This window comes from Seriola dumerili, unplaced genomic scaffold (genome assembly GCF_002260705.1).
Source record: "Seriola dumerili isolate Sdu_G_001 unplaced genomic scaffold, Sdu_1.0 BDQW01000088.1, whole genome shotgun sequence".
Classification (NCBI taxonomy): domain Eukaryota; kingdom Metazoa; phylum Chordata; class Actinopteri; order Carangiformes; family Carangidae; genus Seriola; species Seriola dumerili.
The window spans coordinates 12,284,631-12,312,150 of NW_019174343.1; the positions used below are offsets into that span (position 1 = coordinate 12,284,631).

A 27,520-nucleotide genomic window follows, 5' to 3' on the forward strand; every position below is an offset into this window, starting at 1 on the left:
ACAAATTATAGACACACTTCTGCATACAGGTTGTTGGCTGCCTTGATGTTACCTTCTGGTGGTGAAAAAATATGACATATTAAATTGAAATTATGACTTAAAGTGACACTGTTGAAAGCTGAAATAACATTCTTCCTCTTGAATGAAAAGTTCAATTCATAATGAACAAAATGCAGCCTTGCTCAGTTCAGTACATGCAGGGGTGTGCAGCTACAGTCTTCTTTGGTCTGGTATGACCAGTAACTTATGGTTCGTGCAGCTCATGTTTGTTTGTGAGACAGGGCTCATTTTATTTTCACCTGCATGACAACATAGTTTGATTAAAATTAGATAGGCGATATCTATTGATTGTCTGAAAGACATATACTAGATTTAGAAAGTACTTTAACTTGCAATGTAAATAATAGGTAAATTGTCACTGTGACAGCCATGAAAGCAAATAACTGGGTAACAATCTCCAAGGCTGGAGTACCACCAGGGCAAAGCTGGCAGTTGCCCTGAGGCCCCAAGAGCTAATCAACACAAAATCAACTGATGAGCTGCATTATTATTAACAAATGCTGTGGCCATTTGTTAAAATGTACTTCCATGCTGTTTACTATTTTAGTTTATATTTAATCTCAAAGTTAATTTTTCCCTAAAATTAAATTACCACAAATAAACACATTGTTAACATTCCACAGGAGAACTTGTTGCACTGGCTTTAACATAAACCCCGAAGACAACAATATACATAGAGACATAGCGCACAGATGACAGTGGGTTTCACATATCAGTCCGGTCATGACAATTCCTAGACCCTTTTTTAGTACGTGAATGTCTCAGTGCCTTGATGTTCTGCAGCTACAAAACGACAGATGAGAAAATGGGCTATATTAATTTGGAAAATGTTTCAGTGTATTCCCACAAAGATACCGTACATTTCACAATGCCGCCAGCTGTTGACCTTTTCCATACACTCCGCCCCCTATACTGTATACCACTCTGTTGGTTTGTTCAATTTCGCGCATTTTAGAGTTGCACAATTTCCAAGAGTCCGTGAACGCAGCTCATCCCTTGACTGGTAACCAGCATGGAAAGAAAAGGTACCGTTGCTAACTAAACCAAAACGCTTTTAACACTTAGCACTTGTATTACACACGCTTTTCTTCCGGCCATTTATCTGACCAGTTAATTGCCATAAGGAGTGTAACAAATAATCTTATAACAAGTCACGTAACAGTTGATGAAAAGTAAAAGTGGACCATGCGCTCTGCTGTGAGTGAATGCGGGTGTTAACAGTATGCTAGCTCTAGCCGTTAGACTAGCATCTGGTCGTGGAAAAATATGCGCCAAAATTTTGATTCAGGTTATAGTAAAAAGTAAAGCACAGAGTCCCCAAAAGTACAAACAGATTTACCAGGGCTCCGCATGATACACGCACAAAATGTGTGTTATTCGTAGTGAAAAGCGCCAAGTTACTGTTAGCAGCTAACTTAAAATGCCTCTTCTTATACATGGGGCAACACACCGCCCAGGCCAGTTTACTTAACTATTTACTTCAGCTAAATTACCTGCTAACGTTAGCCCCTTGGAGCTGCGAATGTAATCTTTAACTGTGTATTTTACACCTGCAGCCCAGGCACATCAGGTACTCTTTCTCTAATATCATGAAATGGCCATAACGCATTTGAACAACGACACAGCGCCGTGTTAATAACGCAGCTGCGAGGTTTGGAGTTGAGTTCTTGTGTTAACTGTTTTCTCTCTGCGTTTTAGTTCTCGCTATGCAAGCAAGGAAGAAGAGGACAAAGCCCAGGAAACCCGGCAAAAAGTGAGTTGATAAGCATCCCGCACTTTACTATCTCTCACAATATGATCTGGACACACAAAGCAAGAAGTATCACTTGTGAGATCTGTTAAGCTGCTTTTCTCACTTGGATGTAAAACGTTGCTATCATTATTATTATTAATCACAGGCCCAAATGAAATCATGTGGTATGGGATTGTCCCACTTCACAGCATGTAACTGTCAGTGTTATGTTAAGATGTAGGTTTTTGTGGATGTGGCATCACAGTGTACTGTGACATTATAATTCAAGTGATGATGAAAATAACGACATGAATTTATAGAAACTTTGACATTTGATAACTTGGGCAATGTAATATCAGCAGTAAGGGAGTCATTCAATCCTATTTGAAAGCACTATGATGCTGTGAAGTAGTTTGAGTGCTTGATTTTGCCATATTAAGAGCCATTTTTCCAATTGTTTACAATGGGCCTCTAAGGTGGCCTTGAGTTGACATTTATTACGTGAAAGATAAAGGGAAATGCGTTGTATTTATTTTTTTAAAATCTATATATAGGTACACATGAAGTACAGTGAAAATCATTCCATAACCCATCAAACAAAAATAATATTTAATTCTAACTTTTAAGTTCAGGCACCATGATTTTAGGACCCTTTCTTTTACATGTAAATTAAATGAAAAAGCTGATGTAATTAATGCAAATTGCTCAACATGCTTCACCACAACAGCAGATCCATGTGACTAAATTTGTTATGGCAATATCACTATGAACCAAGTCAATTCTACGCTACAACAAACAGGCACAAAAGCTCTATATTTCCCTTTGTATATTTAATTGAGGCAGAGGTAATTTAGTGATGTATGCAAGCTGTTAAATGTTATACATCTGCCAAAAAGCTCCAGTGCTAACAGAAATGTATGTGTATGTAACAAATGTGGTAGCACTACCAATTCAGAACTAATTTGGAAGTTATCACCTGTTGTGGAGTCCTACAAAATGACAACAATGGACGTGCTGCATCATGTGCTAAGTGTTATTTACCAGGCCAGGGTGTTTTTTGTACACCTGCCTGAAATGTCACTTATACGAAACACCCAGGGCTGTGTTCAAGAACTGAAGAACACATGTCAAAATGTCCTTTTTCTTCCTCACTATAGTTGCTTGGAATTTTTGTGGTTAAATGTGAATCCAGCCAAAGAACAAGTTTGTTTAGGTCTGCGTTGTCTCGACTCATTGATGAGAGGGTCTTTGTATTTATCTTTTGACAATCTGTTGTATTTGTTACTCACTATTTACGTGGAAACGTTACACAAGAAATAACAGAAATACACAAGTCCCAGATAAACGATATTTACCACATAAAACCACTGTGACGTGTGTCCTGAAGTCACCTTCATGTTCTACCTGCAGATATTGAACGACCTGCAGATTATGATGTCATTTTTGTTTAGTGAGATTTTTTCTCTTCCATTTCATTAGTCCTGTTACCTTATTTCACCCATCTGTCTCCTTTAATTTCCTTTGTCTCCTTCTTTGCTTACCACAGTCAACAACCACATACCGCTACCATCAGTCTTGCAAGTTTCCCTCTCACCTATTAACAGCTTTACTTTTGCTTAGTCACTCGACAATCTTTACAGTTGTCTCTTAGCAAATGAAGTGATCACATAATCAATTTTGCCACCTTGTCTTCTACTTTGTCAGTCATTCATGATGAAAGAGCAAGCAGAAAATATTAATAAGATGTAAAAATGTTATGTCAACGTTGATGAGTCATGTAAGTGATATTTTCTCATTTCCTTAGTCAGTTTTTTTATGCAAGTAATGACTATTATCAGGTAATACAATAATGCCAGAGAATAGCTGGGTTGGCTGTTACAAGGCTACATTTTCTCCGCTTGTTGTGGTAAAGTAATTTAATGTTTATTCAAGGATTAACTTAGAGCTGATGCAAATATATACATATGTAACATCTACAGTTCACATAATTCTTCGGGGGATGTTGCCATGGATTCAGTGAGTTGTAGTGTTGACTGTAACTTGGAACTTGTTTTTAAAAAAATGTTTCCCGACATGGGCTTTTGCAACTCTCCCACTTCACAATTTGAAAGCCTCTGACTTTGACATATGAACCCGAAATATAAATTTTCTATAACAGTATAGCCCCTTTTGAATTATCCTCCTACTCAACAAACACAGCCATTTTCCACAACACTGCAAAATTTTACACATTTAACAACAGTGACAGTGATGCAGTGCAACAGCTTTCAGTTGAAAATGCATCACTTTTGTCGGTAACCATCAAGCAATTGGTGAGCATCCAAGCTTTACTCTACTCCTCAACTCTCTCTCTCTCTCTCTCTCCCTCTCTTGCCCTTGCACCCATCACGCTCCTTCCCTCCCACTCTAATGTGTCAGTCGCTCTGTTGTGGCTGATGTGCCGAGAGGACGCAGCAGCCACTGTTCAGTTAAAGAGCCACGGAGAGTAGAACAGACCTGGTTCCAGGTCACAGCAGTCTTAGGCAAGCTTTAAAGTGCCACTCGCCTTTTGCTAAGTTAACCTTGGTACAGACTGGTGTTACATAGCTTCAGCCTTGTGTCCTTTGGGTCATGTGGCTCCTGGACTGGATCTTCTCCATCAATACAGCTGTGGTGAAGCTAGCCAGCGGTCTCACATGCAAGTGAGTAGTGCAGCTATTCTTCTGTGTGTGTTTGAGAGAGACAGCAAGATGAAGGGAAAGAGATGTAAAAGTCACATGTTCACGTCTGTACTGCTTGTTGAACGTGTGATGGGAGTCAGGCTAGTAGTATTTTGGTGTGTGTGTGTTTGTGTGTCAGATGACAGTTTACGCAGAGCTTGGCTGACTTATTGATGGGCTGATCCATTTTTCATAAAGAAGCAAATGCTGACTACTGGGTACCTGACTACCTGACTACCTGCTTATGTGCTTTGCTTTGCCTGTGTGCAAGCGAGCAAGAACAGGACTGATAATATCCCTGGTGGGTTTTTGCTGCCAGCTTCTGAAAGAGCTCATCGCCCACTCCCATTTTTTTTTTTTTAGTTTTTCACATTGTTTTTGCATCACTTCTGACATGAGACCACACTTATTTCTTTAACTTTCTGTGCCTCAGATATAGTTTTAGGACTACACGTGCGCTCAGGAGACTGAACAGGATCAGCCAGTATTTACCAGCACTACTGCTCTATATTGTGTTTTGTATTTAGCTTTCATCTCTCCCTCTTCTCTCACAGCCATAGCTGCAGTTCATTACATAACCCATCAAATCTTTTATCATCTGCAGCACACTACAGCTCTGTGTGCCTTTATTTCTCTCTCTTGCTCTTTGTCCTTACCCTGCAGGTTAACCACTACGCTTTTTTCCCATCCCATCAGCGGCGGAATTATATAAAAATATGTGTGTGTTGATTGTGAAGGGGAGGCGGGTTGCCTCAGGCCATAAGAATGTTGGGTTTTCAGCTTTTTGTGCAGACATATTTGATGTTGTCAGTGTTGATAGAGAAAACCTGCAGTGGCTTAACTGGTGCCATAGTATAGAAAGCTGTAGTGTCCTCTGTCTGAGTGTCTTTCTCTCAGTGTCATAAGTCATACCTTCTTTGCTCGGAGGCCTACTTTATATATTAAACTGTGGTCCTGACAGGGAACATGGAACTCTTCCTATTTAGTCTATAAATGAGACTGTATGTGAGACTCATGCTTTCAGCAGGTGTTGGAGTGGAGTGAAGAGAACATGCTGCAGCACACTCATTTACACATTGTGTGCATTGCACCCTCAGTATGGTTACCTAGTGCTGCTGTTTCATTCTGCTGCCCAGGCACTTTGCATCGATTTTTATCTGGAGGGAGGGGAGGATGTAAACTTTTTGGCCTCACTCCATCCTCAAGAGCTCTTTCTTCCTCTGTGCTCTGTTTATTTTGCTCTTGAGATCTGATAGGGCTGGATGGGTGGAAACAACACAGTCAAGAGACAGCGGGAGACACTGACACACTCTGTCATGTCAGATGTGTGCGCAGGGGCGATCGAGATGTCAAGTGATGGTGGTTGTGTATTACATTTCAGCCCTCATTGGCACAATCACGCTGGCCTTTAGGGAAATGTGGCCCAGACTTCACTTATACCTGACCAGTTATTAGGCTATTTGTGTGCAAGACACTTTAAGCATCAGCTAATGAAAAAGGTTTAACGAGGTGTAAATGCTTGACCAGTTTTGTTAAAGCAGGGACTGTTAGATTTGGCAGTGGAGTCATTTTGAAAATCATCGTCATCGTGAAGATACAAAAATTCTGACTCTCTTCTATACTTACGACTTGATCAGCAATTAGCTTGTGATCCTGTGAAAAAGGCAGGTATTTAATTTCAGTTTTTAACTTTACTATCTGAATAGTGTTTTTGAAAATGGAAACAGCTACCGTTCACTGAGGGAAAAATACCTTCCATCTGCTACTAAACAGCTTTTTCTCACTGCAGACATTTTGATTTGTCAAAGCAGGAAAAGCACAGGTGTAACTAATCACCTTAATTATGGCTCAGTTCTGTTAAGTATCCCAGTCCCAGCAGGAGACTTAAAACTGGTCCACTTAAATTGAATGCAGTTATTAATGTTAGCATATCTAATGTGTTGGATCTTGTTAGCCAGCAAACAAGCCGTCATTATGTTCAAGAATCACCTGAATTTGTTCAGAGTCACAAAACTGGCAAGTTCCAAACTATGCTGTGAGGTGGACCGAGCTTCTGAGATGCTGTGTCTTCGAGCCCAGCAAGTTGCTTAGTAAATATCTTGTGTTAAATAGACACACAACGTGTACATAAGACAGCTGTGGAGTTGTTAGTCACTAAATCAAATGTATTTGGGGTATATAGTCCGGATTAACCAAGTTCTGCAGTTCTCAGTGTGCCACATCATGTTTGCACCTGCGCCCCAGTCATTTTTAGTGTACAGATGTTGCTTATCTACAGAGCTGAGGACACTAAGGATGTGTTTTTTCACCATAGAAATGATTGCATTGAATGATTATGTCATAGGTATATCTAATTTGCAGTCTTCGATATCTTTGATAACACCAAACTTAATTAGATACCTCGCTGTGGACAACATGACCATCAGGCTCCACTTCTAGCATCACAAAAACCACACAGACATACAAATAATATTCATTTAACTACATTATAATGACAAAGGCATGTAGGGCTGCACAATTAATCGAATTATATTGGAAATCACAATATGGCCAAGTGCAATATTCATATCACAGGAGCTGCAATTTTTTGATAAAGGTAAAAGTGGTTCACAACATAACATAAATGAGGCGTTGTGGTGTTACAGAGATGGCTTGCCTCATATTCTCCAGACATAAAGGAACATACTTGTTTGGTAAAAATCCCAGCAAAAATCACATCATCATTTTAAGATTTTTTTTTCAGTGCGAATTAAATGCAAAAATTACCATTCCCACTGAAATTGTGACTCATATGCAATATGATTTCTTTTACATATCGTTCAGCCCAAAAGGCATGGATGACTAACAAGTACTCAGATTGGACATAATTCTTTCTCAATTCAGACCCAAAAACAGAGTGTCATTTGTCATTGAAAAATTAAGCTCTGTGTAATCATCAGAGTAGAAGGAATATGAACAGTGAAAAGGATTAGATTACTAAATCACTGATGGGGAAAATAAAATAAGGGTAAGTCCAGGTCACTGCCAGAGATGAAAGCCACATGCAGTCACATCAGAAACTCTTAAAATGTGTTTAAAGGCCAAATGATACGTTTCAGAGTGAAAATGAATCTTTTTTTTTTCTTTTTTTTTTAACTAAATGAAGCCATGAGTGACAGCAGAGAGATTCTGAACATTTGGGTACAGGCCTCTGGTGGTGGTGGTGGTGGTGGGGGGGCGGGGGGGGGGTTGGCCCCTGAAGCTTCTCGAATGTGCAGCTTAATTGGTCAGGGATTGCATACAGATTGAGAAACAAAACACATCTGGCAGACGCTTGTTAAATTATAACTGGAACCTTGTTTATCAGAGTTGAAGTAGTTTTTGATTCTTGTTTGACCTTATTAGTTATTAATTTTGATAGTTTTAAGCAGGGAGAGAGATTGTTAAATACAGCAGCATCAAGGAAATATTTCTAGTAAGTTGCGAGTGTCCTGCTGATTTCTCACCTACATTCAAGGGTTTATAACATGGGGAATCTCATCAAACGTTTCAGTAGCACTGCTGTTTCAGTGCAAAAAATAATGAGTGAAATATTGTTGGAATGGCAGGCATACAAGATGGGGATCATGACGATGATGATGATGATGATGGACAGATGAAGAGGGGAAAGAGGAATGGTATTGTTTTGGTCTGAGAAGGAGGAGGGAGAGGGGGGCTGATGTCGTTTCTCACCTGCAATGCAGTGCTGGGCTGCCTCACCCAATCATGTCCCAGCTGTCAGTGAAGGGGGCTGGGCCAGAGGCTGACGACAGCCAAGGAGAGTTCTCGGTCAGTGAGAGAGACGGAGAAAGAGAGAGAGAGAGAGAGGGAGGGATTTTGTGAGAGGAAAAAGTGAGCGAGAGTCAGGGAGTGTGCAGTGGTGCCCTGTGCTCCAGGACTCAGCCTCAGCACTCAACCTGCAGCAGGGACTCTACATTTCTCCTCTTCTTCTTCTCCTCTCTGTGCTCATCTTCCCCCACTCTGCTCCTCTCCATCCTCTTCCTCTTCTCTCCCGCCTCTCATTCTGTTTGCCACCCCCTTCCTCTGTAATCTCTGCTTTTCAGTTATCAACACTGATCGCTCTCTCCTCCTACACTCTACTTTTCACTCTACATCCCTCTTCTTTTCCCTCTTGTTGTCCTCTTTTTTTTTTTTCTCCTGGCGGATGGAGTGAGAAGGTTTTTTAACACCTACATGCTCTCCTCTCCTCTCCTGTCCTCCTCCCTGCATCACGTCCCATGGGCATCCGTGCATCTTGCAGGTAAGAGCAGGATGTGTGTGTGGGCAGGAGTGACAGCCATAGATGGTTGGAGGTTATCTTGAAACAGGTTCAGATGTTATAAGTGTTGCAGAAGTCCATGAAGTATCCAGATTGTTGTCTATGGTGTTGTGTGGCGATCTGAGGGCATTGAACTGTCTGCAGCGAGGAAAAAAAAACTTGCAAGCACGATCTTGAAAGGCACGGTCATCTGCTGTCTCTAGGAAGTAAATGTAGAAATGCAAGTCCTGTTGGGTTAGATAATTTTTATATAATGCATATTTGCTAAATATTTCCATATGTCTGATTTTCTCTTTCATGCAGAACTTTGTCCCTCTAACCTCCACCGTCTCTTCATCTCATTTCCTGCTCTTGACTTACTCAACGTAGTGTTCATTTTGGCAACTATATTTAGATCTAGTCCTTGTCCTGCGATCGAAGGTCTGTTATATGTTATGTGTTAGCAGACAGAAACTGGGCTTTTTATTCTTAGTCATGAAGAACTGTGGAAATTTAGTCAGTTTTCAGTCAGTGAAGTAGTTTTAATTTTGTTTTGGTTATCAGTATATTTTTTCAATAAAAACTTGTGAACATTTTAGTTTAGATTTATTCTATTCACCACCCTCTCACTAGATACACCATGAAAGCCATGCACTGTAACTAATGCAGGTTCTACAGAAGCTCAGACACAAAGTGGAGTGCAGAATAACAATCATACATTCAATAACAAGAATGCATAGATGATACGTGTCAATGGTCTCATCTTATTCTTCAGTAATGTAAAGACATTTTGTCAGTCCCTATGTTCAGTTTTCTAATACTATTGTCACTTGTCATTAGCAATAACATGAAGCATTTCAGTCAGTCTTCATACGCTAACATAAATTTCATTTTGTCATCATTTGATCCCCAGTGGAAAGACAAAATTACAGCTATACTGAAGTCCACTTTTTCTCTCTGTTCATTGTGGTTATTATTGCTCTAAAGCTTGGAAGGGGACTGGAGAGTTGTCGTTTGAAGCACTGGGGATGAGGCTTTAGAGGAGATTAACCCAGGAAGTGTTCTGATGAATTTGTACACTATGTGTGCTTGCGAGTAAATGAACAAGTGTAGTGTTGTTTCGCCTTTTCCACACTGTGTTGGCTGACAAAGTTGTTGCATGTAAGTGCTGCAGTTGCTTGTGCTACAATCACTGACAGGCCGAGAGAAAGACGTGGAGGCATCACATTCATCTTTAACTACCGTTGATGACAACATGGAATATGGTTTTCAAACATAAAAAGCAGTTTTGATGTCTACTCATGTAAATACTGCTGCCAAACATAAAGAGGATCTAACATTTTTTTGGTTGAAAACAGTCCGGAGCACATAACAGCAGAGATGAGAGAGGTATGCCCCCTTCAGTGACCCCTTTTTTTTTTTTTTTTCTTTTTTTTTTAAGAAAAATGTTCACAGCCGATAGTTGAAAATGTAAAAGCATTATAACAGAATGAATAATAATCAAAATATTTTTGTCTCAGCTGTTTCTCCTAGGACGATGCCTCCTACTCAAATTAGCCAGACAGATATATCAGCAGACCAATATTATAGGATGATATTTGGATTATCACAGATCTATGGATATTGTCTTTTTTATATTTTGCAGAATTTCCTGCATTTTTTTTTAATGTATATTGGTTTCTGCAGCAAAAGTCCTGTATCAGTCAGACTCTAATCTAAAGAAATCCTTGAATTTGATGATAATTTGAAAAACCCTAGCCTGTTGTCACAGAAGCAAAGGACCTCTCACTTCAGCTCAACATTGTAGTGCCCCCCCCCCCCCCCCCCAGGAACAGTAACAAACAGCTGAGTTCATCAGGCGGCTAAATATGACACAGCTTTGGCATGGTTTTGCTAAGATGCAGCCAAAGTGGTCCTTCTGCTCAGACTTAAGCCAATGACCCGATTAACTAGGCATGCTAATCCTAATGACTTTAACACTGTTTGCAAGCAGATCAAAACAAAGTACCATCAACCAGAGCAATCAACATTATTTCTTTGCCTCCACCATCACGATGTAATTATAGAAGCCATGATAGTTCCTAGTATACAGTTTTCTTAGAGGGTATGTTGGAAAGTCAGCTGCTTAGACGGTCACATAGCATAGGAGATAGTGTACTGACTTGCTTTAATTAGCTCCAAATCCTTCTCAACACCATCACCAGTGTTTTCTGTTTGACTCAATAGCTTAGGCTTAGAAACCAAGTCCAAATATGCAGCACATAGGACTGCTGTGCTTTGTAAATGGATTTGTATGCAAGAAGACACTGTGTGTTTATTTGAGGTATGAAGTGGTCTAAGGAAAAACAATGTTGCTGATGAGGAAAACATCTGCCTGCACTGCATGTAGAGGACAGGATTTCTTGCTGGAAGCTGTTACCTTACTTACTTAATTGGATCATAATGCTCCCTGTTTGTACAGGAATGCTGGCTAGAATAGTCCATTCTAAAATTGTGTACGGTGTGTGCGGCGCCTATATGACTTTATAATAGACTGATTGGCCAACAGGCGACGCTTGCGAGTATCTTTAGCTGTGACTGATAGGTTGAAGGGTGTTGATGTTGTTAATTGGCAATGTGTGTTTGTGACTGGGTAGTGTGGATAAGGTGAGAGACAGTGACGGTGCTGTCTCTTCTTTCAGCACCATGGACAGCACCAAGCGATTTTCTCTCCTCTGGAGGTACTGGTTGTAGTTGCATTCTGCACCTTTGCCGGCTGCAGGGGCCACTTGTTTTTCTTGTTTGAGTTCCAGTTTAAATCCTGTTTGTGGTCTTTTCATGGAAACAAACCTCGTCTCTTGTTACTCTCCAACATGCTGTCCTCTATGAGCAACTGGAGGATTGGTTTTAATAATTTAATTCACCATGTTCAGATTCACACAACACAACCTGCTCATTTAAGCACTGTGAAATCAACATCAGTTATTCAACAATACAGTTAATGTTTAATGATATAAGGTCTTGGTTGAAGGAGTCTTACTGTTTTAAAACTGTTTGGTTTTGTGGCGATGCACCAGCCAGAAAAATGAGTAACTCTCTTCCCTTCCTTCCCAGCAATTGGTGCATATTGTGTAGCTAATTGACAACACAGATTCACAAGCTTCAAAATGTATATCTGTTATAGGTACAATCCTGCTCAGTTGTGCGGTTTTAAATGAATTCAAATTCCACTCTAGAAATGTGCTGTAATGGAGATGTGTGTCTCAGAAGTGCTAAGATAGCAAATAAATCAGAACTATAATAATATCTCAAAGCAAAAGTAGTAGAAGCGCATTTAAACAGACATGTAGAAGAAGAAATGTGGAAGAGATGATGTAGTATTTTTTTACATGTAGTTTCATAAATATGGATTTCAAGTTTAGAGAGGAGAAGAGGTGCGAAGTGATTTATGAGTTGAAAATGTCCCGTTCTGAGGCGGCTCCTCTAATCAGGCCACTTGGCTGGTCTGATCCATTTTTGTACTCCTGTGTTTCTGTGTCCTTCGCAGGCGACCAATGTCTCTGTATAAGGCTTTATCAGCCTGTACACCTGCATTGCATAATGTCAGTGTGTTCCACAAAAACAGTCAAAGAGAAAATGTCTCTTGTTACTTGAATATATTTCTTAACCATACATTTTGATTCCTTTTAATTATGTTTTTAAAATACACATCTAAACAAATAAGTAGTTGTAATGGGTTTGCACAAATGCTGATTGCTTTTTTTTAGAGTGGGTGCGTAATAGCAATGCTGCTGTCAGGCTTCTTACAGCTGATACAATCACCAAATGGTTTTGGTATTGTCCCAGTGTTTACTCCCCCTTTATTGAGAATGTGAAACAATTTTTTAAATTGATTAAAAGTTTTATGTGTTATACTCCTTAAAGTTGCTTGAAATATCTTAACATGAGAACAGAATACTGGAATGAAAAAAAAGTGTCACTTTAACTTAATGGTTATTTTTTTTCTGTCTAGACATAGTAGCTGTGATTACTGGTAAATACTCCTGTATCAGTGACAGATACTAATTGGTCTTCAGTATTAATGTCCTGGTGTAACTGCCCTGATCTCGAGTATCAGTGTCAGTATTTGTACATAAGTGCATAGTTACGCCTTTAGTGTCTTTTTTTGTATCACCCCACTCTTTTTACTGTGTAGTCTTTAAAAAGAAAGTATTATTATTTTTCACTGCTTTCTTCTCTGTCCCTCAGCGCTTACGCAACTGCCATTACAGAAATATTAAACGACTCTTGAGCTTTGCTTAATTGTACTTCTGGTGAAACTAAGAATGAATCCTTATCTACTCTCTATACTTATGAGTTTCTCTGGATTAAAGCTTACTCTCTCTTTCATAAAATGTCTTGCCTGTGGAGTTAAGTTATTATAGAAAACACATTTTCGAGTGTTAGCTCCTTCGTCTCAGTGTCACTACATTTCTTCCTTCCTCCCTGTCTTTTACATTCCTGTCTGTCATTTTATCCATTTTCTCTCTCTCTTACCGTCCATGTCTCTCTTTCTCTTCCCACTCATCAGACCAGAGCCTCATGGTCGTGGAGGCGGCTCTCAGCCGGGTCAGGCAGACTCTCCCCTCCCAGAGCAGGACGAAGAGATCCTTGGCTCTGATGACGACGAGCAGGAGGACCCCAATGACTACTGCAGGGGTAGGATCTCTCTCACACTGGTTCACTCTTCAGATATTAGATAAGTGTATATATCTCATAAGATATAGGCATAGGTATATTGTTTAATTTCATCAGTATTAGCATTTATTTTAGTGATAATACACAGATGACGTCAGATGAAACCTGATTCGTAATGTTTGAGTAGACCATTGCATGTTTTGCAGAACGTCTTGTGTTTATTAATGATTCTGATAATGGTTTTTCAAATCCTGCTGTAGTCCAGCTTCATCTTAATGCACACAAACACTAAATGTACAATATGAAAACAACATTGTTTGAAATGATCTACATGCACACATATGTCTGTTTGGTCAGGTGGATATCACCATGTGAAAATTGGAGATCTGTTCAATGGTAGATACCATGTGATCCGTAAGCTGGGCTGGGGCCACTTCTCCACTGTCTGGCTGGCCTGGGACATCCAGTAAGTTGGCTCTTCACCCCAACTATGTGAAACTGAGACAGTCATGCAGAGGTCATGAGTGAAGTGTGCTTTCATAACACTGTAATACTCTAAAATAGTGTCTGCATCTCTAATAGTATTCAAGAAGACACATACTGAGTGTCATGTATGAGTAGGTATACTAGTTTCTAGCAAAGGCATGATTGCTTTTTTTTTTCCAGTAAATAATGTCTTTGAACATTAGTAGAAGTTTTGTGGATATATGTGCCGATAGGGTTGATGTTACTGCAAGTTCATGTGTTGTGACGAGTAAAATTACTGATATTGTGTGTGTGTTCTTCAGGGAGAAGCGCTTTGTAGCCATGAAGGTTGTAAAAAGTGCTGAACATTACACGGAGACGGCGCTGGATGAGATCAAGCTGCTGAAATCTGTAAGGCACACAGTCACCAGGACATAAATATTTTCACTCTGGCTCATACATCGGCTATTTCAGAGCCCATAACTCCTCATACTGTGTGTGTTTTCCAGGTGAGAAACACTGATCCCAGTGACCCCAGCAGAGAGAAAGTGGTTCAGCTTCTAGACGACTTCAAAATTTCTGGCATGAATGGAACTCGTATCCTCTGTTGAGAAAGAAACTTCTTGTTAAGAAAATAGCAGTTTACAGACAGTAATAGAAAACCACTGTTAAATTTCCTGTATATAAACTACATTTTTCCTACATTTAACAGACTGAACTTAGACTGAATTATGGATAGAGTAATACATACAACGTCCACTTTTGATCACTTTATGGTCAAGTTGCAGGTTTTACAAAGCAATGTGTTGTTTGTAAACCAAATAAAGTGTGTGTTTTATTTTTTTTTTTAGTGTAAAAAAAAAAATATATATATATATATATATATATATATATATATATATACATACACACAAAATGGTGCATACTGACCAGTTTTCTGACTGTGCCAGCTGTTTCCAGAGCTGTCATTCTGTGAAGGAAGGGAACACTGTAACAGCCGCAACTTAATTGCTTGGCGTCCCTCCATTTTCTCTTCCCTACTGTTGCTGTCTCAGTTTGACATGGACTCATTCCAGGCCAAATAGCTACTTTAGTGTTGAATGTCCAAGGGTAATACTGCATCACCTCGGGCTATACATTAATTTAGGTCACCCTTGTTATTGTGTTTGAAAGGCCACGTTTGTCTGCATCATTTTAAAAGGTGAACATGTCTCAAACAGTTTCTAGTTTAAAGGCAACATTAGTGGCAGGATACAGTTTGAGTGGCAGGGTTAGGATTATACTGTCATCTGGCAGTTTAAATTCTCCAGCACTCTTACCTAGATTCACATTTTGTGCTGCTATTCATGGCTCCCAGATGTTCATCTGACATTAGGCTAGCTGTATGGCCCGTCTTTCACAGTCTCTGATGCACTGACACTCGCTCCCCCACCCCCCATCCACTCTACAGCTGCGTGTTCAGGCAGCATGCCCAGACATCCTCTGCAAACTGAAGTCAACTCTTGTGGTGTGTGTTTAAAGCATGTTGACAGAAAAACCAGGTCATGGAGGTCAAAGTATGTGCCTGGAAAAGGTATGGGCAATGATGTGCGTCTACAAAGACTCAGTGAGGTTATCAGTATATCAGTATAAGTCAGTGTCAGGCTTGGTTGCCGAAAAATTTGTTTTTGTGTGTGTGATCAATTTTACTGGATTGTGTCTACTGTGACTTGATTGAACTCGGATTGAAAGGGAATTTTATCCTTGACCATGCATCTCTTCAGATGTGTGCATGGTATTTGAGGTGTTGGGATATCACCTGCTGAAGTGGATCATCAAATCAAACTATCAAGGCCTGCCCCTGCCCTGTGTTAAAAGCATCATACGACAGGTAGAACACTGCAACACAAAACAAGTTGTCTTTAAAATATTGATTAATTTTCCTGCTTTGGGAATAACATATTTTCATATTTTGGTTTGGATGTACTGTCAGTTAAATTCTAGACAGCACTACTGAGGATACTGACCAGAAAATGACACTGGTGTGTCTATCAGAGACAAAGTTAACTGTTTTTTTTTTTGTTGTTTGTTTTTTTTAACAAAGCAGAAGACATATCAAGTATTTGGCTTATTCAGTGTGAGCTGATGATGTGTCTGTGCTGTGCTGCAGGTCCTTCAGGGTTTAGACTACCTCCACACCAGGTGTAAGATCATCCACACTGACATCAAACCAGAGAACATTCTGCTGACTGTCAACGAGCCCTATGTCAAGAAAATGGCTGCTGAAGCTACGCAGTGGCAGAAGAGCGGCGCTGCACCTCCCTCGGGTTCTGCAGGTCACAACCTTTCTTTTCCTAAGCTCTCCACTAAGCAACTTTTGTGGTTTGATCGGCATGTTGCTGACGACCAAGAGGTTTGCTGTTCAGATTTCCTGGCAGGCCCAGTGCATTTTGTGATTGATGTGTTGCTTATTTTGTGGTTCAGTAGGAATGCAAATTGTTCATTAATAAGAAGTGTTGATTTAATTAAATGTGACATTATATAAACAAGTGATATGATTAATAAGTTCTAATTTATTTGGACTTGATTTCACGACTGTATTGCAGGAGGCACAGACTGGCTATAAATTGGGAGTAAGATGATCTTTCACCAGTGTGTGATGCAAGCGTTGAGAAACTACAGGGTTTTGACTTAAAAGCATGTGGAAGTTTCTAATAAAAGAGGAGCGCTTAGCTGTGTGTCATGTGCATGAGTCACCACTGGATTGGTTATGGAAATTACCAGCTTGCTCAGAGGAGTGTGTGACTCCCGCTGAGCTGAGTGCCTCTGCAGAGACATTCTATTAGTACAGCTTGGTGAGAATCAACTCAGCCACCTGAACAAAATACTAATTATAGAGAGGCGAAGGATACGCCACACATGTTGTTCACCAGTGTAATCCTCTGATTTCTTTCCTGTTTCCTACAGTGAGTACAGCCCCACCACCCAAACCAGTAAGTTATGTTTTTAAACTGGATTTGTAATATGAGGCTTTGTTGAAAAAACATTTTGAGTCATGTCATAGTGCAAACTCTCCACTTGTTCTCTTTTCAGATGGCTAAAATGTCAAAGAACAAAAAGAAGAAGATGAAGAAGAAGCAAAAGAAGCAGGCAGAGCTGCTGGAGAAGAGGATCCAGGAGATGGAGGGAGGAGCAACACCTGAAGGAGGCGAAGACGAAGATGACGAAGAGACGACGACGACAGAAACCACTGAGGACACGACTTCCTCAGCCACCCTGTCCATGTCTGCCACACTGCAAGACATTGCTATCCACACTATCACAGGTGAACAACCACATCCTATTTCCCATTCAAACAGAGGACAATGGATAACTTTTTTTTTTTTTTTGTTAAAATGTTGAATTTATGTTTTTAAAGAATCTGCAGTGGCAGGAATTAAACTGAGTCAAATAATTTACACTTCTTTTTGCCACAGACACGACTCCAGATGAGCAGCCTCAGCAGATGCCAGAAGGAAATGAACGGAAACAGGGTGTCACCGAGGAGGAGAACAGAATGGAAGTGAATTACAACGGCCACGCCTCCACACCAGAGAGCGAGGCCAGCAAGGAGAACAAGGTACATGGGACCAAGCCGTCAAAAGAGGAGCAGGAGGACCAACAGAATGCAAACCAACCAGAAAACCACACAGAGACCCACGACACATTAAGTAACAAAGAAGAGCATCAGACCTGTAACGGTTCGACTGGGGACCCGGACACCGAACTGCAGCAGCTCCCTGCCTCCCTTAGCCCAGACTCTGTCACTGTAGAGCTAAAGGAGGGTGATAGGGAGGAGAAAAAGGAGGAGGAGATGGACACTCAAGGGGAGACCAAAAAAGGGGATGAAGATGACGACAGCCAGAATGGTTAGTTAAAAAAGAAACCCTGAATGTCCCAGTTGATTTGTCATAACATATATATTTTCAAATTTAGGAAAGGATCTGATATCACATTTAACCGCATGACATTATCAAGAGCATCTAAGAACACATCAATCAGAATTTGCTTTAATAGGCGCAATGCAACGTGCATTACAGCGAGGAAACAAAAACATCAGTGTAGCTGAAGGTGGAGTGGCTCAGTGAGTGTGGGCTGCAGTTTTCAGTGAGAGCTGGAGCTGAGCACACTGTACCAGAAAAAAGGTTATGGTAGGTTGTCTAATACATATGGATGCATTTTCTTTTAATCCCGGTACATCAGTAATAACTTGTACTAACTGAAAAAGCCGCCTTCTCTCTTGAGTTCGGCTTTATCATCCAAAAAATACAAACCCAGAGGTTGCGTTGTATAAGGTTACTGTTCTTTATGGGATTCTGGGATTTTTTTTCCCCCAGTCGTTAGGCTGCCCCAGTGGAGTTGGAGGTAGTCAGCCAGCTTGGATTTTCTTGATCATCTTCCATGTGTCTAATTTTTTTTTTTTTTTTTTGATCATTCTTCCCCTTTGTTTTCCTCCTCATCCTCCCCTGTCCTGGACTCCCTCTGCTCTCCTTTCTTTAACAGGAGCATCAGGCAATATGTTAGTAAACCCTCTGGAGCCTCTGAATGCTGAAAAGCTGCAGGTTAAGATCGCAGACCTCGGCAACGCCTGCTGGGTGGTGAGTGAAAATATACATTAGCACTTTTTATTTTTCAGTGAGGGACTCTTATTGGAAACTTGATAGATTTGTCACCTTCCTGTCCCCTGTGCTTTAAGTCTGACTTTTTGAGCTGGTGTTTACAGCATTTTGTTTAATGTTTATTTTCAACTTTCACGGTTTCTGTCTTCCTTTCACAGCATAAACATTTCACAGACGACATTCAAACAAGGCAGTATCGTTCTCTTGAGGTGCTGATAGGATCTGGCTACAGCACCCCAGCAGACATCTGGAGCACAGCCTGCATGGTAAAACGGACACGCACGCACGCACACACACACTCAAGACACCTGTAGGAGAATCATTGCCTTAAACACTAACTGGAAAAGCAAAAAAAAAGTTATTTGAACTCTTTAAGGTACCCTGAGTTTTATCATAATCAAATGCAATTTCATTATGTTCATTTGTCATTAAACCTCAATGTGTGTATCCTAAATACATTACAGACATGTCCTACACTTTCATTTTGTTTGTTTGCTTCTGTGTAAACTGTGTTGTTCACATTAGCTTCCACTCTCCTTTTATTGGCTCACTGATACCTATTGCTAACACTATTGCTATGTGCTGCAGTTGGCAGATGTGTATTATGTCAATCCATTTTGTGGCATCCATGTGCATCCTTTGCACACGCCCTTACAAACAATCTGTGGAACTGATCATCAAAACATTGTTGTACAGCGCCATTAGTCATCAAAAACTCCTCACCTTTAAATTCTCACAGAACATGTAATGTTTGGCTTTGCTGCCTTGACAGGAATCTTTCCATTCATTAGAAACAAACTGTAGATCAGGAGGTGGAAAACCTTTATTTAAAACAAAACTACAACACACACAAATATTGTTGAAGAGAAATACACTTACACAAAAGAGAATTTGTAAGTAAAGAACAGAAGTTTCTGACCCTCAGAATGAATCTAAAGACAAGACACACTTTAAACAAATAAAAACAAAATAAGCAAGGGAGGGCTCACAGGTCTTTGTATTTGATTAAACCCATCCATCTACTTGTATTGACTTATTGTGTGTGTGCGCGCATGTGCGTATTTTCTTTTTGTTCTTTTTTTCCTCAGGCCTTCGAACTTGCTACTGGAGATTATCTGTTTGAACCCCACTCTGGAGAAGACTACTCCAGAGATGAAGGTTAGTATCAGTTTCCCCAGAGACGTCTGTCCCCAAAACATATGTCAGAGTTCAATTAGAAGTTAATTCCAGTGCACCAGACGGGTTAAGTATGTATGAATGCCAAATTCATTCAAGGAAAATCTACAAAGACCAATTATTTGTGTCAGTGGTGACTGATTGCAATTTCTCAGCCCATTAATATCTAGTCCAATCCAGTAATTGTGTTTACTTTGGTGTTTCATCATCTGTTTTTGTATGTTTCTCTGCGTCCCTGTAGATCACATAGCCCTGATCATCGAGCTGCTGGGTAAAGTTCCTCGAAAGCTGATCTTGGCAGGCAAATACTCCAAGGAGTTTTTCACCAAGAAAGGTAAACACACTCACCCTGCCACCAGCTGTCTGCTGTAGCTAAATCCAGCACATCCTTAAAACATGCTCAGGTATTTGGTGCAAAAGTTACTATTTGAGACAGAGCAGCAGATGGCTCAAGGGGGCGGCCATCTGCTCGGTTTGAGGGCAGAACTTGCAAATAAAATTCAATGCAGCTATTTCAAGATCATAGAAATGATGCAGTGGATTTACACCAACCAAAAACACTCTTATACGTACCGTAATTATACGCCCTATATAATCCCTATAACCATAGCATTTAGCACTGTAATGATTCAACTGTAATATTTTCTCCCAGGTGACCTGCGTCACATCACCAAACTGAAGCCGTGGGGTCTGTTCGACGTCTTGGTAGAAAAGTACGAGTGGTCCAAAGAGGAGGCCCAATGCTTCAGCAGCTTCCTCCTGCCAATGCTGGACCTGGTGCCTGAAAGGAGGGCCACAGCTGCCCAGTGCCTCTCCCATCCATGGCTCACATCCTAGAGGCCACTCATGCACACACCCCCCCCCCTCATATTGTGAAAGGGATGCATTAGGTTTGAAGATCCTGGGATTGAAAACGTACAATAAACAAACACATTCATGTCTGCAAGAGCCTGTGACTGCATCGTGCCTGCATCCTCCTGTCCTGGCTCTCTGAGGCTGCCTACACACACTCGCAAACATCCACACAATGGAAAGAGAGACTGCTGCTGTGTCTTTGTTATGGATTACACTGGTTATAGAAGGAACTCAAGGTCTTCTCCCTAAATTTCTGGCTCTCTTTTAACTTGCTGCATAGGACTTACCGATTTTGCTTTCTCTTTTCTTCTGACTCCTGCTCTTTCTCTGCAGCACATTATTCTCTGTACTTTTAGCTATAGATAAAGGACTCTGTTGGATTTAAAAGGAAATTGTACTTGTCTACAAAAGCAGAAGGCAGGTTGTTAACAGAAACAAAGATTGCCATTTAAACCACATTTCGATCATTGATTAGCCAAACCCATTTGTTTGCCAGTAATCATGTTAGCCGTGCCAACTTTTATGCCTTTAGCTGTCAACTATGTGCAAAGTGCTCAGAATTAATAACTGCATAATGCTAACAGGCATGAAGAGTGACTAGTAAACTTCTTAGCACTGTTAAGTTCGCTTTATCCGTAAAACAAACTTTGTACATTTGTATACAGACAGCACTTCAGGATTACATCTCAGCATTGTGCATCAAGTCTGGGGGAAACTCATCCAAAATCAATCTCAGATTTGTCTTGTTATAGGTATTACTTTTGAGTTTCAGCATTGTTTCATATTGTTTTGAAAAAAAAAACCTGGTAGAATATAATGTGAACAAAATTTTAGATTCTTTTACTTCATGCACAAGTTGGCAAACGACAACTTACCAAATGCTGTTTCGTACCTAGCTCACTTTCTACCTGCTAACTGCTTCATATACCATTGTCCATATTAACAGTCAGACTATATGTGAATCCACACCCTGTGTGTACAGCACAGGGTACCAAAGAGTCGGCCTTTAATCCTTCCCTCTCTGCAGCATTAGCTTTCCACCGTTTCAGGAAGAGACTGTCAGCAGTGAACACTGAAGGCAGAAGCTATAAGGTTTGAGCGTTTTTTTTTTTTTACACTTTTTAGAAATGTCTTGAATGTTCAGGTGATTTTTCAGCTGTATGAAAGTTGAGTTTCAAGTATTTCCGCTGCACATGGAGGTGTGTGATTGAAAATAATAGATTGTACTAAATATAAATGCTGTAATAATGCTTTGAATCCCCTTGAAAACATTTTGCTTATTTTTCTACAAAACCTCTTCTGTCCATGTGTCCCTTCTTCATTTGGTTGTCATTTTTTCTGTAGGTAATTAAGAATAAACATTTTTCAAAATCTATCTGCATTGCTTTTGCCTCATGCATCACCACTGTTGTGTAAGAGTATAGCATTAATCATTTTATATTATCTCAGAGATTTGTGTAAACATGTCTCATAAGATGCCATGACCATGAATATGACCTCTGCATTACACAGATAACTACAAGCAAGATATATTTAGCACTGTTGTAGACACTCTTTTCTGTCCTATCAGAATGTTTGTACAGAATTGTTGTTTAGGAGAGAGGAAAATAAGTAAAATGTTTATTTTACCAGTAATTTGGAGAATGTTTTAGAAGGAAGTTGCAGCCATTAAAACATCAGAAATTACAGTAAACATTTTCATTTTTTTACATTTCAGGGCTTAATATTGTAGCTCAGAAAAGCCAACACTTCAGAATTAATTCTCCAAAGTTATGAGCAGCTTCACATTTATCTGTAATTTATACTGAAAAGCCTGAAAGCACAGTCCACATATTAAATGATTTTACCCAAAAACAGCCGATAGGCAATCTAAAGCTCGAAGCTAGAAGTGGGCAGTGACTGTCCATGTTTTTACATGTCTGTCCATAGGCTGTTATCATTTTAGGACAAGATGTGCTCCTCCTTAGTTATTTTTTTATTTTAATGAACTGTCCTGAAGCCTTGAATATACGAGTCCCCCAAGTCAGCAGTACTCCTCTTCAGTTCCTGTCCATCTCTGGTGCCTGTTGTCCTCAGGGGGGCTATGCATTATCTATAGTTAGAAAAATAGAAAAGCAGAATTACTGAAAACATAAGGTGAAAACATCAGTTCAGACAATGACATAACATTGTGTCAGTAGCTCAGCTAGGTTTTGAACATATAGTGTGAGACTAGTAATCTAGTATTGTAGTGAACAAATACATTTTTTTCCATGGTGCTAGACAGAAGGTCAGGATTTTTACAGTTTTCCTCTGGGGGCCATGGATGTCCAATAGTTGTCAGATAATTAAAAATAAAAAACAAATGTTAACTTTAAAAAGTAAGTAAAAGGATCATAAGTCATTTGAATGCATCAACTAGGAAAACATGGGCAATGTACAAATCCATCAAAGAGATGGTGAGATATTTCACTGAATAACTTTGTGTTGCAGGAAAAGTCAGAAAAGTCATTTTTATTTATAATTAAGGGACCTTGAACGTCTGTTGCAAAGTAAATACCAATCCATATAATAGTTGTCAAACTATTTCACCCTGAAATCACAAATATCAACCAAGCTAAAAACCATGGGCGCATAAATATGAGCAAATTTTGAAATATTTTTCTGATTCTTCTAATGGCAAATAAAAAACAGAGTGATGGAGAAATCCTTGAGTATGATTTAATATTTATCCACTGAGTCCTTAACTATGACTGAAAGAAAAGCAAAGATGTGGGGGAGGTTTTTGATAGTTTTGTTCTCATTTTTTTCAGACCTCAGTGATTCAACACTTAGACAGAGGTCCTTGAAGTTTCAAGGACTCTCAGCCTCTGCTTCACCTCTTTCTGTTTTCCCTCCAGACAAAGCAATTGACCCTTACACCACCTTCTCTGAAACCTTAATCTTCCCACCTGATAACTCCCTGTAGTCCAATCTTTTACATTTCCATTTATTCATTTGGCAGAGGCTTTTATCCAAATCAACTTACAATTGAGGGACATCACTAAAGCCTCAGTGCAGTAGGAGACCTTGGTGTAAGTGCTCGGGTAAAGAAGTGCTCCGAAAGTGCATAGTAAGTGCTAGTTAGGCAAGATAGGGTGTTAGGAGAGGAGACGCTCTTGTAATCTTCAAGAGATTCTTGATGATAGAGAGGGATGCCCCTCCTCTGATAGCATTCGGTAGCTTGTTCCACCATCAGGGAACCACAGATGAGAACAGCCTGGACTGTGATTGCCTTGTGTGAAGGGATGGCAACGCCACAGACGACGGATGTTTGCCCTTGCCATGACACACAGAGGGAGCACCCAGCGAGAGGGTTCAAACCAAGAAAAGTGCTTTGCCTGAGATGCCCATGTCAGAGAGTACAGGCAGTAGGATGCGGTGGTTCACTGTAGCAAAGGCTGCAAATGGGCCAGCATTGTTGCATTTCATCTGAATCTCCATCTCTCATCATCCAGCCTTCATCTTCCTCCCCCACCCAAGTGTTTTCTCCACCCTCCCTTCACCCCAGTACCTTTCTCTTCAACCTGGAAGTCCTCGGGCAGCAGCTTGTCTTGTCGGCTGCCCAGGCTGAAGGCCAGGAAGGAGAGGATGAGCGAGTCCATGATGCTGATGATGGCCAGGATGTAGGCCCAGCGCACCGTGCAGTTGCCTAGGGTGTATTTGTCAGTCCGCTGGCCACACATGCGCTTCACCTCCTCTGAATCCCAGCCGTCAGGATAGATCATACAGCCAATCACCATGCATGTACCTGAGAAGAGAAAGAGATGTTTGGTGCTGTATCCTGGTTTAAGATCAGGTACTTCCATCAACAGCCATTCATTTTGACAGAATTTCTTAGTGGTTACTAGAGTAAAATACACAAACTCTATTAGATTTAGACTCTATAGATTTTAATGGTGGAAACCTGTGGACAGAATGTATTTTTGTCGAATGACATGTTGACTGGGAACAGAGCATCTTGCTGTTGTTGATGGGAAATATCACAAACCCTCTCCACCTCGAGAGCTGAAATAACAAGACAGAGATGCCACCAGAGAAATTAATTTTATACACTCCACTCACACACGCACAGATGAGTTGCCTAGCAACTCCAGAGCATCTCAGCTCCAGGACGATGAATGTGTTCATCCATTATTGACACTGCAGACAGACAGCCGGCCTTGCGTAGTCCCACCCCCACATGTGAACTATCAGGTGACGAGGTGAAACATTAGCGCACAAACACACTCACGTCTCACTTTCAGTTTCTGAGCCTCTCGCACCCTTCCACCTCCGAAGATCTCACACGCATTCTCTCAAATCTCTTAACATCAAGAATTTTAAACTGCAACTTCTCATCAGCTTACTAACACATCAGGAAGTTGCATGTTGACACCCCCTGAAACAACTAGGACTCGGCTATTAGACTGCACAGATGCATGATCAAACATGTTAAATAAAGAAGTTCACTACTCCCAACGACCCTTTTGAATTCATTATCTACTCTTCAGAGCCAACAGAGTTTTATATTTACACAACATCCTAAAGACACTGAAAATGTATCTTACCCTCAGCCATTATACTTTAAATCTAAATCAAACTCTGTAGTTTGACCCTCATAATAAACCTCTCACACTCATCTAGGGGCTTCGATGAATTCTGAATTATCGGCATGTTGTGTATTTCTGCATTAAAATGAATCTGACAGTCCTGCATGTTTGTACTTCTATACTTGTGAGGACAGTTACAGACATAATGCATTCCCTTCCTTTTACCCTAATCTTAATCATCAGAGCTAAATGCTGAAACCCAACCCTTACCCTAACCCCAAACCTAATAGTATCCCTAACCTTAAAACCAAACTTAACCCTCAGACAGCCCTTTGAAGGTCTGTCCCAAATGGAGACTAAAATGTCCTCACTCCCAAGGTCTAAAACTCTAATTTAACCATTGCAAGGACAGACATATAAAAGAGAATACACACACACACACACACATACACACACACACACTGAACGGCAGGTGTGTTGGGTATGAAGAGGGAGAAAGTGAAGAAAGTGTAACAGCACACCTCCAGGTTAATCTCATTATTTGTTTCATTACAGGCTTGTTCTCTCACTTGCAGCTACATCTGTTCACAAGCTGCTTCATGTTTCAAAAACAGACTCATGTTTCTCGTCTGTCTCTGTGTTGAAGGGAACCACTGAAATGATGCTTTATGTTGAAATTACCAGCTTGGTTTTTCATTTAGTTGTGGCCTTTCATAGATCTCCTGGTCTGCCCTCAGATTTTACAAGACACAGCCACTAATGTGCTTCTAAATCTTCTTCTATTCTAAATCATCTTTACTTACTTGCTGTTACTGCTTCCGTGTTTCATTTGAGGCCCAAATGTACTCACCTTTTCTCTATAGGCAGCCACATGTAGCGCCAGATGAGCTTTTCTTTACTGTTGTGTCTTTGTAGCCACTACTGGCAAGTAACTGCATTTAATGATACTAAATATTAAATAATGTGAGACAAAATGCATGTTTTTTTTTTTATGTGAATGATATAAAAAGTTCCCTGTGCGCAGCTTTTGACAAACTGTGGTCACGCCCTGGTGCTCACTGGAGGCCAGCTGCATCCAGGCGCAGATCTTGTACACGCTCCCCGCGTTGCAGAAGAAGAAGAGGCTGAAGCAGACGATGCTGCCCACCACCAGCAGCATGGAGATCCCCACGAAGAACATGGCCGTCTTGAAGGCGCCGGATGGGATGGAGCCGAAGTCCAGCGCGCTCCCTTTGCAGGTGAGCTCCGAGGTGAGCGCGTTCCCGATGCAGTAGTGGAAGAGGCCGAAGTATCCGGCCTGCGGCGTGTTGACGCTGTCCCCGATCCAGTATGGCTGGATGAACACCACCACGGTGATGACGGCGAAGGTGATGGTGAAAACCGTCCACAGCACGCCCACGGCCCGCGCGTTACGCACGTAGTTGGTGTGGTAAATCTTGGCCGCCTCCTGAGCAGGGAGCATGGTGAGGGGGGAGGGGGGCTTCTCAGCTGTTTCCTCTTGGATAGGTTCAAAAGTGATTGGATTTTATTTCCTCTGCACGGCTTGTTTGTGGCAGTCTTGTTTAAAAAAAGATCTCCTGCCACAGAACAGATTTTCAAAAAATCCTCTTCATCAAGTGTTGGATCAAATGAGTGATGGCGCTGAAGAAGTTTCTCTGAGGTCTCTGTCGCTGCTCCCACCGCAGAAAACACACCTGTGAGGAAGGTGCGCACACCTGTCAGCGCCCCACAGGGGTGAATCGTCTCTGCACTGGGCTACTGGACCACGGCGCAGCAGCTCTGTGGTTTTTTCTCCAGTGTGTTTAATGTGTGGATGGTTATTTCTCCCCTCTGAATCAGCTGGCTGAGTGTTTCCTCTCCAGGGGAGACTGCGGTCTTCACATTATAAATGATTCATGATTAAAAGATCCGCAGAATAGAGTGACACGGTGCGGGGCTCTCCAGATGGCAAGCAAGTCAACTCCCCTCTCACTTTTAAGGCCATAGGTTACTTCATCACTTTCTTTTATTTCAGATTTTCCTTCCTTTCTTTCTTATCTAAAATATAAAGCGGAATGCGCAGTAAATTGGGTCAAAACCACTTCTTATTTTCATCAGGTCATTTTTTCAAGTAAATCAATTCTCATCTGCCCAGTGAGATCCCCTCTTACAGTGACGTCAGTCTAGTGGGACAAAGTCCACAATGAATGGAGTTCAGCTGAAGCTAATTTGAGGCTTCAGTGGTCTGAGTTAGTCAGATCAGGCGGGTATCACTGTCTTCCAAACTATTTCTTAAGACATTACCAAAGCTACTGTCTGTGGAAACACAAAGAGGGCATTTTATTCTAAAATGACTGTGTCTTTGATAAAAAATATCCACTTGATTTAGCCACTGCTAAAGCCTCATATTGACATGAGCATTTGTGCACAAAAGG

At 40.7% G+C, this 27,520-nt stretch overlaps 2 protein-coding genes across 2 annotated transcripts; one reads left to right on the plus strand and one right to left on the minus strand.

Annotated features, from left to right (window-relative positions):
* The first annotated feature begins 1,037 nt into the window (after window positions 1-1,037).
* On the plus strand, window positions 1,038-21,931 carry LOC111221705 (SRSF protein kinase 1-like). Its single transcript, XM_022745216.1, has 16 exons — window positions 1,038-1,085; window positions 1,759-1,813; window positions 13,317-13,444; window positions 13,781-13,889; window positions 14,212-14,299; window positions 14,398-14,485; window positions 15,652-15,758; window positions 16,038-16,203; window positions 16,835-16,860; window positions 16,961-17,192; window positions 17,344-17,775; window positions 18,410-18,504; window positions 18,684-18,791; window positions 19,614-19,683; window positions 19,943-20,035; window positions 20,354-21,931. The coding sequence occupies exons 1-16, from the start codon at window positions 1,073-1,075 to the stop codon at window positions 20,536-20,538; spliced, it is 1,995 nt and encodes a 664-aa protein (XP_022600937.1). The 5' UTR covers window positions 1,038-1,072; the 3' UTR covers window positions 20,539-21,931.
* Window positions 21,932-24,035: 2,104 nt separating this feature from the next.
* LOC111221603 (tetraspan membrane protein of hair cell stereocilia homolog) lies at window positions 24,036-26,568 on the minus strand. The gene is made up of 2 exons (XM_022745053.1): window positions 26,166-26,568; window positions 24,036-24,325 (listed from the first exon to the last, which is right to left on the minus strand). The coding sequence occupies exons 1-2, from the start codon at window positions 26,566-26,568 to the stop codon at window positions 24,036-24,038; spliced, it is 693 nt and encodes a 230-aa protein (XP_022600774.1).
* Between the last annotated feature and the right edge of the window lie 952 nt (window positions 26,569-27,520).